The sequence below is a fragment of the Cynoglossus semilaevis genome, chromosome 10 (genome assembly GCF_000523025.1).
Source record: "Cynoglossus semilaevis isolate Cse_v1.0 chromosome 10, Cse_v1.0, whole genome shotgun sequence".
NCBI classification, from domain to species: Eukaryota; Metazoa; Chordata; class Actinopteri; order Pleuronectiformes; family Cynoglossidae; genus Cynoglossus; species Cynoglossus semilaevis.
This window is the reverse complement of record NC_024316.1, coordinates 3137063-3154466: the sequence shown is the minus strand read 5'-3', so window position 1 is coordinate 3154466 and position 17404 is coordinate 3137063. Positions and strand designations below refer to the sequence as shown.

General features: G+C 40.8%; 1 protein-coding gene across 3 annotated transcripts; it reads left to right on the top strand.

Moving 5' to 3' along the window:
- Positions 1 to 1291: 1291 nt before the first annotated feature.
- Positions 1292 to 15878, top strand: adora1b (adenosine A1 receptor b). Of its 3 annotated transcripts, none has more exons than XR_003050980.1 (4): positions 1292 to 2590; positions 5212 to 6978; positions 10077 to 10625; positions 14049 to 15878. XR_003050980.1 is itself a non-coding variant. In XM_008318169.3 (2 exons), exons 1-2 carry the CDS (start codon positions 2250 to 2252, stop codon positions 5972 to 5974), a joined length of 1104 nt encoding a protein of 367 aa, XP_008316391.1. In that variant the 5' UTR covers positions 1292 to 2249; the 3' UTR covers positions 5975 to 7217. The 3 variants fall into 3 exon arrangements, 1 of the variants encoding a protein (XP_008316391.1); XR_003050979.1 differs by having other exon boundaries at positions 9153 to 10625; XM_008318169.3 differs by lacking the exons at positions 10077 to 10625; positions 14049 to 15878 and having other exon boundaries at positions 5212 to 7217.
- Positions 15879 to 17404: the final 1526 nt, after the last annotated feature.

Genomic DNA, 17404 nt, shown 5'->3' with positions numbered 1-17404 from the left:
TTTGAATTCCTGCAGTGCCTGAATTGATCAGAGCTCTCACTGCTGTCACCTCAGGACGTCATTCGGATGTAAAACAACAACACTTGAACTGTTTGCTTTGTTGAATGTTTAAAGCTCATAGTGTGTGTTTCACACAGTGAGAGTTTGTAATTGTGTCGCAGGAAATGTACCCTTCCACAGACTGATCAATAAATCTAAACCAGTGAATACCATTAGTTTGGGCCTGAGGGCTGGCTCCAGGCACAGAGGAAGCGTTTGCCGTTAGAAGCACAGGTATATTTAGAATGACCTAAATATCTTTTTCTGTTTTGCATACACTGAGCTTGAGGTGTTGAGAATTAAAGAAGTTTGAGAAGTGGGAAAAGCTATATTTACTCATAAGAACTGAACACCCTGGTGTATATAAGAAATGATCTGCCCCTCCTGTAGGTTAGCTAGAGTGCAAATGACATGTAGTGAGATAGTAATGCCAATAGAAATGATTCAGTTGTTAAAGCTCATAAAGCATTATGACAGTAATAAACTGATAAACATACATTTGTCAAACAGTACAAAGCCAAACTGGCAGAACCAGATGATTGGGGTTTAGAAAAGAAGAGAGAGGAAGTACAAGAACGTAGAAAAAGAGGTTCAACATCGGTGGGTTTTTTCTTCTTCTTCTTCAGTGCTGTGCTGCTGCATGATTTTCATTGCAGTGTGAAATATGTGAATTGACAGTCAGACCTTTGCCTCTGGTGATGGCTGACCATTATGAAGCCCCAATTTTCAGCCAGCTCCAACTAAATGTCAGAACTTCATATAGTATGAGAGGAGTGTGACCAACAGGACACATGGTCTTGTGTCCGTTTTGCATGAAGAATTTGGAGGTCAGGGTTTTTTTTGTCTTTGAGGACATTGTTCTTTGGGTTTTCTTCTATATCCTGTAAACAGTTACCAACTCTGTAACCAAAGGAATCTATTTTTTATCTAAGCTGACTTTATTTTATGCTTCAACTAAATGTCATATTTGTCCTGGACGTTCCTACCATGCGTCTCATCAACAGAAGTGGACTTTTTCTTGATCGGCAGCGTTGTAGCCTGTTTCTGTACAATATTTTCAAACATCAATTTCACACGAGGCTAAGTCATGTGGACCTGTGATCAGGTACTTGGATGACATACCATATGTTTACCACTCGCTTTACACAAATAGTTTTTATAGAGCTGGAATGGTACCTGCAGCAAAACACACACACACACACACACACACACACAAAACCTATAAGGGAATCACGTTTTATTCCACATTTAACTGCAGGGATTCTTGTCATAAATCCGGGCAAGACCACTTTCCAGAGTCCATAATATTTTCTCTTAGCAGTGGCACTTTACTGCCTCTCCTCCTATCAGAACAATGGTCAGGAGTTCAAGGTCCTTTGGCATATGAGAGGGCGTGGGTAAGTGGGCGTGCAGAAGAAAACAAATAGGACTTCATTATCACCTCTGCTCTAGATGACTTCCCCGGGACGTCCCGCAGAACGCCTTGGCTGCGCGATTTAATCTCTGCAGCACCAAACACGACAAGTGGCGAGACTAGAATGATATAGTTCTGTTAGTAGAGATAGGAAATCTGAATGGAACAGTAGAAGTAGAAGGACTATTCCTACCCCTGTTCGATGCAACTGCACTAATTATTATAATTATTATTACCAAGAGTACGAAAGCGAAAGGAAGCTATACCTGCGTATTGGACCATGCGCACTACTCTTCACAGAGCAGTTACTCATCATGGGGTAAACCCTGCTTTGACACATTAAAACACGTAGACTACTGCTGCTGCTGCTATTGCTGCTGCTGCTGCTGCTATTGCTGCTACTGCTGCTGCTGCAGCTAAAGCGCCCTCTTGGATCAGTCAGAGCGCACGGGTCGGACGGATGCTGCTCTCAGCGCCTGGGCAGGTGCATGGAGGCGCGGGACACTGAGCGTGAGAAAAGCCGAACTGCCTGCAGATAAACATATTCCACAGAAGAGTTCTTTCATCCTCAGATGTGTGGCTTGGAAGGGCGCAATTTTCATTTGCAAATCACTAAATTTTCCTACAATTCACACACGCGATGACCAAACGAAGGTGGGAACCGTAGAAGTGATGGAGGCGCAGCGCATTTGGAAGACGGCGTTGTTGTAGTGAGACGCACATAAAGGCTCGGAGATCTCTGTTGGCCACTGCTTTGTTGGGTTCTCGGTAACAGGGCCACGGGTTAGTCAGAGTGATGTCCGGTGGGCTTTTTTCCGAGCAGTCCCTCTACATTGGGATGGAGGTGCTGATCGCAGTCGCGTCTGTTGTCGGGAACGTGATGGTGGTCTGGGCGGTGAAAATTAATAAATCGCTACGAGATACCACCTTTTGTTTCATCGTGTCGCTGGCTTTGGCGGATATTGCGGTGGGAGCCCTCGTCATCCCCCTGGCCATCATGATGAGCATTGGACTTCAAACTCACTTTTACAGCTGCCTGCTCGGGGCGTGCACCGTGCTGGTGCTGACGCAAAGTTCAATCCTCGCCCTGCTGGCCATCGCAATTGACCGCTATCTCAGGGTCAAGATCCCGACCAGGTAAATTTGTACAGCAATCGCATGGTATTTTGTCACTGTCAGTAATCACTGTAAGTCACAAAGGACCGAAATGGACGATGATGTTGAAGATCAGGCAGTAATGTTTTACTCTTCTAGACATGGGGTAGATTGGTTTTTAGGGAATTTGATGAAAATGTCTTCTAAATGGTAGTTAAATCGTTGTAAAGACCCGCCCCTGCAGCTCAACTTCAGTTGTAGTTAATATTTAGTATTGCATTTTTGACAGACAAGATGTTCAGCCAGGTTATCTGCCTGGTTTATTTTATTATTTTGAAGGAATAGATTCTGGTGCCTGTCTTTGGATATGTTCCTCATCAAGGCAATCCAAAAAAATAAAAATAAAAAATTAAGGGACTGAGAACTAGTGAAGACCAATTGAACAGTAAACATATCCATTCTTTATTCTTTCAAATTTGAAGATTTAACATTTGCAAAGTACTTATTATTATTTTTGTGCTTAAAAAACAATTTCTCGACCGTAGTACTGTAGTGTACACTACAGACTTCCTCAGCTTCATAGTTCCTTTAGTTTTGACCGTTGACTGAAATGCAGCCCCAGACTTTTACAGAGCCTCCTCCATACTCCAAAAGGCTATGTTTTGTTAACTTTGGTTAATAACAGCATCAGAACCAATCTTGACCCAATGACTACAAGTCCAGTCTTTGACTATTTTTATATACGTGAAATCCTTTTCTATATTTCTCATTCTAATTCTATTTTTTTTTTATTTCAACCAGGGGTCTTAAAGTCAAATAAGATGGTGGCCACTGCTGTCATCTCAATGAAGGGCCACATCAGTGTTTGAATATTGCAAAAAAGCAACAGCAAAACGCATTTCATGGACTAATGAATTAAACTATGGCAATTTCAGCATCAAATCTTTCACGTAAACAGGAGAAAAAATAAAGGGCGAGAGCCAGTGGAAGGTACATTTGTTACTTAGAGGGCAGGACATGTAAACGGAGACTGAAACGCAAGAGATGTTTGTCCTGTTGATAGAATAAACAGTACACAGGAGCATTGTGCGATTCAAACATGCTGTGATTTGATTGACAACCACAGTTGCAAAGCAGTGTAATAGGGCCAGATATAGATCTGAATTAAAACCGTTTCTGGTAAGGCTTTCTGATGAAGTTATTGCAAAGTCAATCTCAAAGGTCATCTGAAGTACAGCTGATGTTTTGCTCTCTCTAAAGGAAGCTGCTTAGATATTCTAAACGTCCAATTTCCTGTAGATGGGCTGTTTACACTACACTAATATTTTCAAACTGGCACTTTGAGGGGAAACAGTTTTTTACTTCAAAATGACTGCTTTATGTCTACAATTCATCATTTAAAGGTTAATAATGTACATTACTGTAGGCACTACTGTAGGAGTATTTAGTAACAAGAAAGTCTTCAAAATTGCTGAAAGTTCCCAAAATGACATTTAAGAAGTCTTTGGTGTGTGAACAGCAACCTTTAAGGAAACGATACTGAGCAGAGACTGGGGACAAACTCACGCTGTAGCTCTGCCTTACTGATCCTGACGACTGTCACTGAGCTGGGATCAAAGATAAAGAGAGTGGCTGCTGACGTAGAAATAAACCAAACAGATGAAGTAGATGTCACCAAATTTAAAATACAAAACAAAGTGAGAACTAAAAAAGTAGAAATCTGAAAATTTTAATTAAAAACAATGATTCAATTTTTAAAAAAAGCATTTTTCTTTATCAGAAAACACCTTCCACCTGCTACAGTCACCACTGCTGCTCTGCTTGCAAGTTTCTGATCACGATTTAATCTTGTGTGTGAATCCTGCACCTCTTACAGGCTTGTGATAACACTTTCTGTAGTGGTTTAGTGTTTTCCCACGTTCTCTTTAACATCTTTAAATCCTCTGCCACAACAACCTCTGCTCTTGCTGTTTCACTCCTGCTGCTCTGGTGCTAATACTCCTCTTCCCCCCCACACTCCTACACAAATCATTATCCGCTCCTCTCCAAGCTGACTGTTCCCCAGGCTAAGAGGGCAAACAATAAGCTACGTAGACACAACTTTACACATGTTCCCTAATCAATATTGTCCCTCACAATTACAGCAGGAGGGTAAATATCAGCAGTGACTGATTTTAACAAAAAATTAGACTGGGTCTGATCACTGGTTTTATCTACTGTGCCTGTCGAGAAGATTAGGCCAAATCTCTTTTTGTCTTTCTTTGCCAATGGTGAATCACGAGACATGAACACTATGTGAGTGCCAAAGCAGTGAAATCTGTGCCAAGCTCTGCAGCCAATGTTCACTCTTCCACTGCAATAAGTTAGAAATTAATATTGAGTTTAACGATTATAATTCAAATTCCCTGAACAAAAGAAGCAGGAAAAACACCACAGCTGCAAAAAGGGCCGTGTTTACTGATGGAGCTCTTCATAAACGGAAGTCGCTCTGATGGACTTGTGTAGTGTAAAGTCGTCGAGCTCTTTCTTTTTCCGTGATAGGCCTTCTTTGTGAATCCAAGGGCATGGCCAAGTTGACAAATTAAATAAAAGGGAAATCCTGTTCAGCACTCCTGCTGTGAGGGGAAACTGCTGAGACCAGTGTGGTTTGTTTCTCCCTGCAGGTACAAGCGAGTGGTTACCCCACGGAGAGCAGGAATTGCAGTTGTGATATGTTGGACGGTGGCCTTTATCGTGGGCCTGACGCCCATGTTAGGCTGGAACAACCTGAACAATCACCTTCAGCAAACTAACAACAGCAACTCCAACCTCATCATCACCTGCCTGTTTGAAAATGTCATCAGCATGGACTACATGGTTTACTTCAACTTCTTTGGATGGGTGCTGCCGCCTCTGCTCCTCATGCTGGTTATCTACGCAGAAATCTTCTACATGATCCACAAGCAGCTCAACAGCAAGAAGTTCACCAGCAACCACACGGATCCCAACAAGTACTATGACAAGGAGCTGAATCTGGCCAAGTCCCTGGCTCTGGTCCTTTTCCTTTTTGCGATCAGCTGGCTCCCTCTTCACATTATCAACTGCATCTCACTCTTCTGCCCTGACTGTCAGAAGCCCATAGTCCTGATTTACATCGCCATTTTTCTCACACATGGCAACTCTGCAGTCAACCCCATTGTCTATGCCTTCAGGATTAAAAAGTTCCGCACAGCCTTCCAGAAAATCTGGCAGCAGTACTTCTGCTGCAGGGACACATCAGGTCTAGAGATACAGCCCAGTGACAGGAAAGACATGTCCCACATGGAGCCAGTGCAGGCAGCGCCAACTCAGCCGACTCAGAAAGAAGTTGTTCATTCTGATCCACCGGAGCCTCAGCAGTCACCACCTGAGCAGCAGCAGCAAAACCATTCGACAGAACCGCTGTAGCAGCCCAAAGAACAGCCGTTGTTACGCGAGGAAAACACTGTGTAAGCCAAGGCACAAGACTGATTTCTGGATGTAAAAGTAATGATCAGCGCACAGGCATTGGCTCGCTCGTGTGCGGAGAGGTGCTAGCATGCTGTCCTGGCGGTAATTACATGGACAGTACATTTTGGGAGATTGTTTTTCTTAAACTCCGGAGAAGTGAATTAATTGGACAAAGAAGGCTTAAAGGGTTTCGACTTATACTGCAATAACTCAAGTCTTTTTGACCAAGATGCTGTCGGACTCTTAGTATTGGACTGAAGATAATGAGCTTTAGCTGATACGTTCGTTGTGGATGACACGTGCAATGTAAGTTATTGTGGTATGAGATTATGGAATATTTAAAGTAGAACTTTTTTTTTACGTATAGTGGAGCTTCATTCATCTTACTACTGCAATACTTTGCATATGTAAAACTAAGGCTGTAGGTAGCAGAAGAATATGAATGTAATGATTATGTAAATAGGAGGAGGGTAACAGCACAGCTGTGAATGCTCATCTCTTCTTCAGGGTCTTTATAGCACAACAGTGGCAGAACAAGCAGCACTACGGGAGTAATCTGTACTGCAGGGCAGTTTGTACGTGCAGATACAAGGCTTCTGTGATGCCATAATTCTAACCCACCAGAGGAGAGTCCTTGGTGATCCAACAGCACTGATCTATTAGAAGGAGATGGCCAATGATAAGACAGCAGAGCTGACTGGAATAGAAGCTTTCTATTGTGCTGGCCATTTGTGTCTGTAGGAGGGAAGCTGGTCGTGAGGGAGGGAAACAAAGATGCACTCAAAGCTCATGTTTACCCAGACTTCATACCAGCTGGTGTGAATGTGACCCCCTCCGCCCCCCCTTCTCCTTTTCTTTACCCGGACTGCTAATAACTTAATTACAAATGACCACTAGAGACGATGGCCTTATTCTTTGTTCAAATGAGTTTGGACTGGACCAGAAGAGTCGTCGCTGAGATTGTGAGTATCTTCACCGGTGTTCTGTGGTGTGTTTAGATTTGACTGTATGACAGTGTTCAGCACTGATGTTAATAAGAAATACTGTATTAGAATGTAGTTCCTTATGAGGTCAAGACAGGTCAACAGTGATGTTACCGGAAGTGGACGACAATCTCTAATGCTCGACATTATCTCCTGTTTTCTTGACACCAGATAAACATTGTGATGTTTGGATGGCAACAATAGTGTTGTCACCGGAAACCCCTTGTTTTTTTGCTTTTTTACAAAGTGTATAGTTTAGAGTGAACTGTATATATTACAGAGAGAAAACACACAGATGAATACATGTACAATAATCAAATTCTTTGCTACAGGTAATGTAGTCTACAGTTTGGGTTCAGTAATTTCCACTTGGATTGAAGAATTGAATGCATTATTGTGGAATGTTTTCCCCTGAACTCAACAAATGACCTGCAAATGTTTTAATGGAGCACACAGACTTCAGTACACTCTCTCTTTTGCTCTCTCTCCCTCACCTGCAGAGGGCGCTTTAATTACAATTTGAATGACATGGTAGATTAGTTGAGGTTCAAGTGTAGAACCAAAATCAAACTCACCCAAATTAAAAAACTGATCCTTGTCCCAAGGTTTGAGAAGTAAATTTCATATCGACGTGATACTGAGCTGAAGTGAAGAAGTCGAGGCTGAAATTAACTCGGGCCGATCGGCTGAGAACCTGATAAACACTTGTGGGCACTAGAGAGACATTTTTCTTGGAAGTGGATGCTGACTAAACACAATCAGTCCAGTCCAAGCAGTTGAAACTGGAGTCCAAGTGGGTTTTGTTCACACTGTGGATGAGAACCAGGATCACTCTGGACTCCATGTTTCTCAGCTGTGTGTTGGTACTGTGCAGCAGTCTAGTCAGATTACTCCCTACTACAGAGCAGCCATGGAGTGATTAGCTTTTAGACACCACACACACACTAACCGTGTGTGGTTTTTTATACTGTACATTAAACACTGTCCTGCAGATATAAATGGGTCAGGATTTCCATAATTCATTCTAATGTTGTTCTTCTCCTGGCTTGATTTCCTGGACCAACAGATTCAGTTCCATGGAAAACTAAACATGGAGATTTTCAGAAAAACGCAGTTGCAAATGCATTTTCAATGCATTTGCAACTTCAAATAAAAACAGCAGAGGTGACCTTTTCAGAAGTTAACCTTTTTGTCCTTGGTGGCTTTTAACCGTGGACCCAGAGGGACGGTCTGGCAGCGATCAGACAAACATTCAGCAGACACTACTATAATATTACTACGGTACGCAGACTGTAGTAATATTATATGGAAAGGAGGCACATTATACTGCATGTGACCTCTACCATCTGGTCCATTTGGTCCACTGGCGAAAGGCGACTATTTGGATCAATGTTTGTTCCAGGTGATTTGTTTCGACCGTGTTTCAGGTCAATATTCTTGCTCAGTACATTTGCAGACGCTTTTAGTGACAAAGACGTTTTATTCCCGTGGCTCTGTCAGCCGGGAAGTCGAAGGGAAAATGCACAGCACAACACTTTTATTTATGAAATTTTTTTTTTCTTTTTTTTTTTTTAAATAAAAGTGGAGGAGGAGTTCCACCTCCCTGAACTAGGTTGCTGCCAGCACTGGAAAAAATTTGGTTAAAAACAATGGGGTTTTCTCTGCTTTTCAGAATTAATCATTTTAAAAACCAAACCCAGAACCAGGAGATTTAAACTAAAAAAAATACATAATTTAAAAGACAACAAATGGTTCATGGTGTTAAGTGTTAATAACTAAATCCTCTGAAATCCTTTAAAATAACCACATTGTGTAAAATCAACGGTGACAGCACTTTGATAAAACAGATTTAAACTGTACAACATAAAGTGTTGTGTTGTGTTTCCTTTGGAATCAATTATTCACCAAATAGACCTTCACAACAACTTTTATTAAATCTCTGCCTCAGCTGACATTTAGAAACAGCTTTGAAGAAAGGTTGTAGAAAAGAAAAATAACATGGAGAATTTGAGAGCGTCACATTATGTTGTTCTAAAGCCACTTTCCCTGCATCAAATTACATTTGTGTTTTGTTCAAGATATTTTCCAATGTGTTTCTTTGGAAGATGGATGTGATGTGTTCCTCCTCCTGACACTAATTCCCACTTCATCAGCTCTCTTCTAGATCCTCAGACTGCTGCTGTGATAGAGTGCCATCTGCTGGTGAAAGTTATTTTCAGTACTTTACTGCAGTACAGAGTGACCGTCGGGGGAAATGTCAGGTCTGATCCGGCTTAGTGATGAAGTCTAACAAGGTCACAGCTGGTTCTTTCATTAAACTTCTCCCACCGGTCCTGATGACCAGGTCAGCATCTGCAGATATTTATTCAAATTCCTCCGAAGGCTCATCCAGAGGACTGCTCAAGTCCTTGAATGTCTTACTGATTTTCCAGACACATGTGGGATCAGCATATGAAGCAAATACATAATGTTCCACCGTACAGTGAAGTGTCACCCAAATGCAGCCTCAGTAAACATCCTCAGGGCAAATCCTCCGAAAAATTAAAATTAAAAGCCACAGATTGACACATTCTTGTGACACGTTCGTTTTCCACTTAACACTTTTGTAAGGTGGCGGGGCCCAGGATATGGTACAGCTCTCACAGTTTACCATATATATGGAGATAAACAACTGTTCAACTCAAACCTATAGTCAATCTGAAATAATCAATAAACCTAAAACTCTAATCACCACTCAGTGTTTTAACACCTTGGATTCAAGCAGTGATCGTGCTGTTGTGCAGTGGTTCTCAAAGTCTTTGGGCATTCCTTATTCCTTAGAGTTCAATTGTGGGTCCTCTGGCAACTATGTATAGCACAGTGACAGTGTGTGTGTGTGTGTGTGATTTCATGTGAATACAGGAACATCTTTTGGATCAGAATTCCATCATCTCTGTGTGAGATAAGCAGGAACTTCAAACATTGTTTTTTTTGTTGTTTGTTTTGTTTACAACTCTGTCCTGACAGACGGGGTGGTGTGTGTGATATAAATAGATGATAAAGTGTGCGTTCATTGAAGTGCAAATTTTTGTTTTTAGATTTCAGTCTGCTGTGAGTCCATTCCGTGGCATCCTACAAAATCCTAACAGAGATGACGTGGACAGTAACAGTCTTGTATCACACCAAAATGGTCATTGGTCCTAATTATTAACAAGGTTTGGTTCCAGAAAAAAATATTTGCTGCTTCATGTTGTCGTCTTTTCTAATAAATGCATAAATAAATAAATAAATACACACAATAGTTGTGTTCTTGACTCCTTAGTATAAAAACAGACTGTTGTATGATTTCTTTATTGTTCAGTCAGCAGCTCCTTTGTGGATGTTGTGAAAGGAGACGTGGAGATGGTTGGTGTGAAGAAGAAGAAGAAGAAAGTCTGCAGCTCAGTCGGAGGTAAAGAGACAAAACAGATGCTTTGGGTTGACCAACAGTTTGCATGTATTTATACTCAATGAATTTGAAAAAACACTCCTCTATACTACTATATATACACTAATACTAGACATTGTTTCTTTTCTTTTGGTTCTTTCCTCGAGGAACCCCCTTCAGCCTCCTCCACATCAACAGAAGCTACATCCATCATGACCAGGTGCTTAAATCTTCATTTTTATTCTAATTTTTCCCCCCCTAATCCAACATATCAACTACTCCCCTTCAGGCCATGTCTAAGCCATCCCATCTATACCTCTTCATTTTTTTTCTTTTGGACTTTACTGTAAAGTTATTTGTTGAAAAGAGTCAACTTAGTTGGAATAATATTTTTGTAGGTGGCAACAGACCAAAGAGTTTCAGCTGTTTATAGAATTCCCAAATGACACAGCATGTACACAGTAATGTAGGTGTTTTTCCTGAGCTGGGAAAAATACATTCATTTCAGGCCATCTGAGCACAAACCTCAGTAACCTCACCAAGCTCCAACATCAGCAAACACATCAGGAGGAGAGAGAGATTTGCCTGCCTCAACAAGTCTGAGCTGGGTTGTGCAGAGGCAGCTGAGGATCAGAGCCTGACTCACTTCCTGCCAGCCATCAGCTGCAAAAGGGGTAAATTCCCAACCTCTTCCCAGATTCCCAAAAGTGTGGTATAAGAAAAATAGCTCTAGGTTCTTCCACGCATCGTCTCTTTAACACTCGGCTCAACTGACAAACAATTCTATTTCCAAGTGCCCTCTTTTTGTTTACAGCCCCCTCATGTTCTAGCACTAGGTTCTAAAAACAACTCTGTAAGAAAAGGCGTTGCTCCATTAAATAAGAAATAATATAATCTGTGAGATCAGAGCTGACGTCACAGGAGTGACACCCTGTGGCTCTTCTCTGAATGGAACGCCCTCAAAGACCATTCTTATGACTGGCAACAATTAGCTTTTAAGAGTGGTGGGGACGATGACTGTCCATAAAGTCAGCACGACTCCGCCTGCCTGGACTTGTTCTGTTCTGCCAGCCCACGCCTTCACCTCAACAGACGCAATCTTCCCTCTGTCATGGCCTCCAGCCAAACCCACCTGCCGCTTGTTAAAGATATTATATTATTACATGGATTTGCACATATAGTCAACAGCGTCATTAAAAATAAAATGATATCTCCCCGGGGGAGACTGGTCGCCTGAGGGTGACGGCACCATGATTTGCTGCTGGCCAGGGAACGTGTAGTAGCATGTAGTAGCATTCTCCATGGCTGACCGCTATCATTTCTTTAAAATGTGTGTTGTGACTGTCAACACATGGAGCCATAATACTACAGGCTGGTACAAAGTCAGTGACGCCAATGGTGGGATGTTGACAAGTTTTCCCAGGTTAGAAAATGAGCTTTGTTCAAAACAATGTTTTTATGTATATTTTGAGGCTATTGGATTTGCTAAATTAGTTTGGAATGAAATAAGTAGCAATAACATTTGCTAAATTAGTTTGGAATGAAATATGTAGCTATCCATGCTAGGTTATTGCTAATGTAGCTTCTCTTCCTTTAACTTAAATACCATTTTTTATTAGTTTAAGCTTTTTCAGACTTAATTTTAAACTATTCTCAAGTTATGCTTCACTAACATATCTGAGCTAGAACACACACATCATATTGTATTCTATGTTTTGAAGTATTACAAAACTGCCCAGAAAAATGTCCCCACACCCTTGCTGTACTGTTCGTCTCATAAAGGTGGTTACATGTATCCTATGTTTTAAAAGATTCTATCATATCCTGTTTCTTTCACCAGTTTGTGTCCCAATCCAGTAAAGTACCTTAGCAGAAACAGAGGAAGTTGACATTTTTGGTCTGTGGTCGGTACCACAGAATCAGTGGCTCAGCAGTAGCAGAGAAAACAGTCATAAACAAAAATGGTTTACGTGACATGCATTTTCAAACGGCTTCAATGAAGCGTGGTCAGGTGGTGCTCAAATCTTTGGCAGTCTGGTGGAACTTGTGTCACGATGAGATATGTTTCCGTACGCTTCAGTGAATCAGATAAGCATCAAGATTAGTGCTATTTCAGTGCATATTCTGGGACCGGCTGTGGATGGGTAGGTTGTTGAGTTGCCCTACAACAGTAGGGTTGTGGGATTGATTGCGCAATAATAGTTTTCATGTCGGCTTTTATGATTTGTTTTGTAGCGTGAAGCATTTTGAGTCTAGTTATCAAGAAAGAAAAAGGCAGTTAAGTCCAGACCATTTATAAATTTCTCAAATATTTCTCATAATACTGATTTTATTTTTTATTTTTTATTCTAACTAAACTCTTTCTTGGTATTTGCTGTTTTGACTCATTTAAATGTTGTGATTAATTCATTAAGTCTATTATACAGTAAATATACCCAAAGCTGACTAAGAGTCTAGATTTAGATAAGATGTTTAGTGACGCAGAAGTAACACTCCTGACTGCTGCTGCTGCTGCAGGGAGACATGAGTCAAACCTGTCACCTCATGTACTCCTACAGCCTAATCCGGATGAATAGACACAGCTGTTAAAAGTTTGTTCGTGGAATTTTATCTACTGTATTTATTACCTTGACTTGTGACTCATTACTGACAAGCTGTTGTGTTGAGTGACACCCGAGGGCACAACATGGTTTCCGCCCAGGCTATTGCTTGTTTTGATCCCTTCTTATTTTTGATTGTGTCATTTGTTTTGTTGTGCTCTAAAAGATCCTTGTGCTCCATTCCTACCCACAGGCATGCATAGTATCACTGCTAATTATAAAGTGTCACAAATATTCAGGGACAACACGTTAGGCATGCTGTTCATTACTGTTATTGTGTAGCAGGAATCGTTAAAAAAAAGAATTTAATGAGCAACATGAATGACCAAAAATGAAACAAAGAAATCAGGCTGAGGCAAACACTGGGGCCAGCCAAAATAAACTGTTGTCAGAGTTTAGTGGGGTATGAAAACAAAGCTACTCCCGGAATAACTGCACAGCGCTGCAGACTCAGCAGGCCTGGGTAAAGTACCTGGTGAAGGGCTGACATTTGGTCCACATCAAACACAGTTACGGTCCTGTGTGTTACACAGTCTCTGTGTCCCACCGCAGAGTCAACAAACCAGTCGTCATAAAACACAACGCAGCTGAAGCAGGAAGCCGGCCAAGGCACCACATCGGCAGCGACAGACAGGATGTGATTTCTCGCATTTTTTTACTGACTGCTAGAAACATACCATAAGACATAAACAATGTGCTTTCACAAGGCAGTTTGAAGCTAAACAGACCGTGTCAGAGTTAAGGACAAAACCTGCAGCACGAGGCTGAACTGTAAACAGACCCATCTGGTCCAACTATATCAAATCTAGACATGAAGTGTATGACGTTGTGGTGGGAAAACAGTGTGAAACCCTGCATGAACCTAGACTTGTCATCCTGAGTAATTACTGACCCGAAAGTGGCAACATTCTACTGAGTCTGTGACATGTGGTGTTTTGTTGTGTTTTTGAACCTTCAGGAAAAATGATGACTTGGTTGTACTGTATTACACTGCACTGCTGTTGCACAGATAAGTGAATCATACGTCTCTCCTTTGTTTGCAGCGGGGGTCTTGCTGCTTCACTAAGACGATGTCCAGCTCTGTGATGACACAGTGTGCAACCTCATGCTCAGCCTGCAGAAGGGGAAGTTTTTGAAGCCAGACACACAAAAAAGTGTCTTTTTCTGAGGTTCTGTGCCAGATGTATTTTGGGAGCAGAGTGGTGAAGCCAAATTAAATGTGGCATTTGTTAAAATACACGGAGCCATATTCATTAAGGCTGTGACGCCATGACAAATTAGTGGCAGATGTTTCCAAAGGACGCTCAGGGAACTGCTGAGAAGACGCATAAAAAAGAATAACCTTGCATCAAAAAGCCTTGTGTCAAAGATTCTGTTTGAAGCTGCTTCACTCTGAATTAAACATAACCTGTTCCATACAGTACATGGGTGTAAAATATACATTTTATTACCCGAGCCGGTACATTTATTGTTTGTACTCAGGCTTGTTGTTAAAAATGCCATTTAAATAATTACAGTCATCAAACACAAACACTATAGTTTCCTCCCACGGGTAAAATAGTCAGTGCCCCAAAAATCAAACATGGCTGGACTGGGGGATAAATAATGTCATTCAGTTTAACTATATTCCATTGTTTCCCAAAGACTGGGTCTCGACCCTCAGGTGGGTTGCAAGAGATTTTTTTTTTTGGGTCGTCTCGCATCATGTTTCCCAGGAGTTTAAAAATAATGTCTATTGACTTGGGTGGCGAAGGTTTGTGACTTTTGCAATATAGGTCCCCAGAAAATAAGTTTAGGAAACACTGATCTATTCAGTGTCCATTTAAAACATTCATTCTTTATTTCCTAATATTCAATACTATGTTTAACATTTCCACATGATATACGGGAGACCTGTCCAAGTTGACCCCCTCTCCTCACCCAGTGATCCTTAAGATCATCCCTGACCTCTAACAAAAAATAAAATGGTATAAGACAAGGCGATAAATTTGTATTAGCATTACAACATCAATAACAAATTAAATAAAAAGATCATTCAAAAAGACGCACCAACAAGGAGAACAGATGAGGTTCTTTATTCAAATACAATTGAAGCAGATAAAATAAAATAGCCATGGGAAAATTGCATGTTGGCAGACGATGAATCAACAAATGATAAGTATAATCATGCAACACTGAACGGTGTGGACATATAGGTTGACGAATATCCTCAAACACGTCAACAACGGGTTAGCAAATGGGGTGGAAATTTGAAACCATATGTTCTATATCAACCACATCAGGAAACCATATGAGGAAGTGCTCACCTCCTCATTAAACCACACATTGCTCAACCACTTAATTTGGAAATTCATATGAACACCATATTCTTTACTACAAGTAAATACTATTACTTTAGTATAAGGTAAAGAACCGGACAGTCTGCAAATGATGATTCACTGCAATGGATCATCATTAATCAGATGAGTTTAATCTCATCTACATCTAAACATTAGATTAGATTAGATGACTGATTCATTTTAGGTTTGATCATCCCACATGGGGAAATTGTCATGTTGCAGCAACAAATGACAGTTGAATAGATGAGAAAATAAATACAAGATAAAAATGTAAAGGAAAGTAATTAAACAATGTTTTAAAAAGTATAGAAATACCAGAATACTACAAATTTGGAAGATATTTGTTTTCAAAAATGTACACAAAATACATTTCTTTAATCTACATTATTGCTGCATGTATTGTTTTGTTAAATACTGATTACTCCTCCAGTACATCGAGGTAATGTTTCGGGCGTAAAACTCCCTTTTGTACATCTGTAAAAACTATGGAAAACAAACATTAATAATTAGTTACATCTCAGGTCAGGTGGTGCTTTGGCCCAGAGGCAACATCTCTGTCATTGGTGTGGAACCCCAGGGTTCACCTCCTGGGCAAGATCGAATCCCTGTTAGGGCGGTTGGTACCTTACAGTGGACTCACCACCTGCAGGAAGGTTCAGGGGGGTTGGTACGGTGCAGTGTGATTTGGGTGGCGGTCATGGAGACTGCTGCCCCCGTGATCCCGGTAACGAATAAGTGGATGGATGGATGGATGGATCTCAGGTCAATCCTATAGGAATGCAGTGAGTCATGTCATCTTGACTGAAACACATCTGTGTCCACAGCACCTTCATACTTACACAAACACAGGCCAACTGTCAACACACTTACACAAGAATAGTGATTATCCAACATCCAGGTTGTTCGTGAGAATGTTTTGTAAAAATTAAAATCAAGAAATATGTTGTTACCAAGTGATTTTACTCAACTCTGATAAACTGAGTGTGATGACAGCGATGGTGTCAATCAGAGTGTTGCATCAGCATCACTCTGTGTGTTGCATCACTTGACGTTGATGAAAGGTAGTTCCCCTGAAAGGTGAGCCAATAACCATTTGGTAATACGCCACAGGTTCGGACATCACTGCATGAGTTTCATGTGAATTGTCCTTTTGTTAAGGAACAGAATATGTATTATTAACTTCAAAAAGTGGAACCACATCACCAGTTTAAATGAGAAGTAACAAAAGCATCTGATTGACTTGTCTGATGAGTAATTCAGGAAGAAATACAAAGTTTTTAGAATAGAAGAATAGAATAGAATAGTCTTTATTGTCATTATGTTTGGTTAGAACATAACAAAATTAGGGAAGGCTTCTCTGCAGGTGTATCACAGACACATACATACAAACATTACTCTACTGCAATGATCACTGAAATAAACAACAAACAAAACAAAACAACAGAGAGCGATCAGCAACAACAGACAGCGATCAGCATTAGCTCGTCCATTTTGTGGACCACCGATCTGGCATAGGTGAGAAACATGCTCGGTAGAGGAGAAATAAATAATTGTTGTTAGGATGTCGTCCGATATTTTTTCTGATATTCCAATATTAGCCAAACACTTAATTTCTGATTCTGAACTGATACCGATGTAGCAGGGCAGTGATGGCCTGGTGGTTAAGGAAGTTAAGCCGATATTATCAGTTTTATTGACAAGCTCTTTTTAAGGCTGTTTTGATTGTATCTGTTACTTGGTTAATAAGTGGTGCAGTCTGACATCTATTGTTTAATTTAAAAAACTCAACATATTAGTTGTGGTTGTGAGTCTAATCCTCAATTAGTTCTACTAACAGCCCTCAATCAAAGACTATCTCAAAATACAGATGAACTGTTAGGTAAATCTAAATAAGGATGTTTTGGAAATTCCCCATTTCCAACAAGCTAGACGGTATGTCAAGATATATGTGGGAGGTTTGAGATCTGAAGTAGGCGGGGACGAGGTTAAGTGACTAAGAAGTCTCTCTGCATAAATACAGAACCTCATCCAGGGGGAAAAAGCAGAGACACAACAACAGA

Bases quoted from the DNA above. Each gene is read 5' to 3' on its own strand.
- adora1b (XM_008318169.3), top strand. From the start codon at position 2,250: ATGTCCGGTGGGCTTTTTTCCGAGCAGTCCCTCTACATTGGGATGGAG. The intron at 2,591-5,211 runs GTAAATTTGTAC...TTCTCCCTGCAG, and splicing joins AGGGTCAAGATCCCGACCAG to GTACAAGCGAGTGGTTACCC.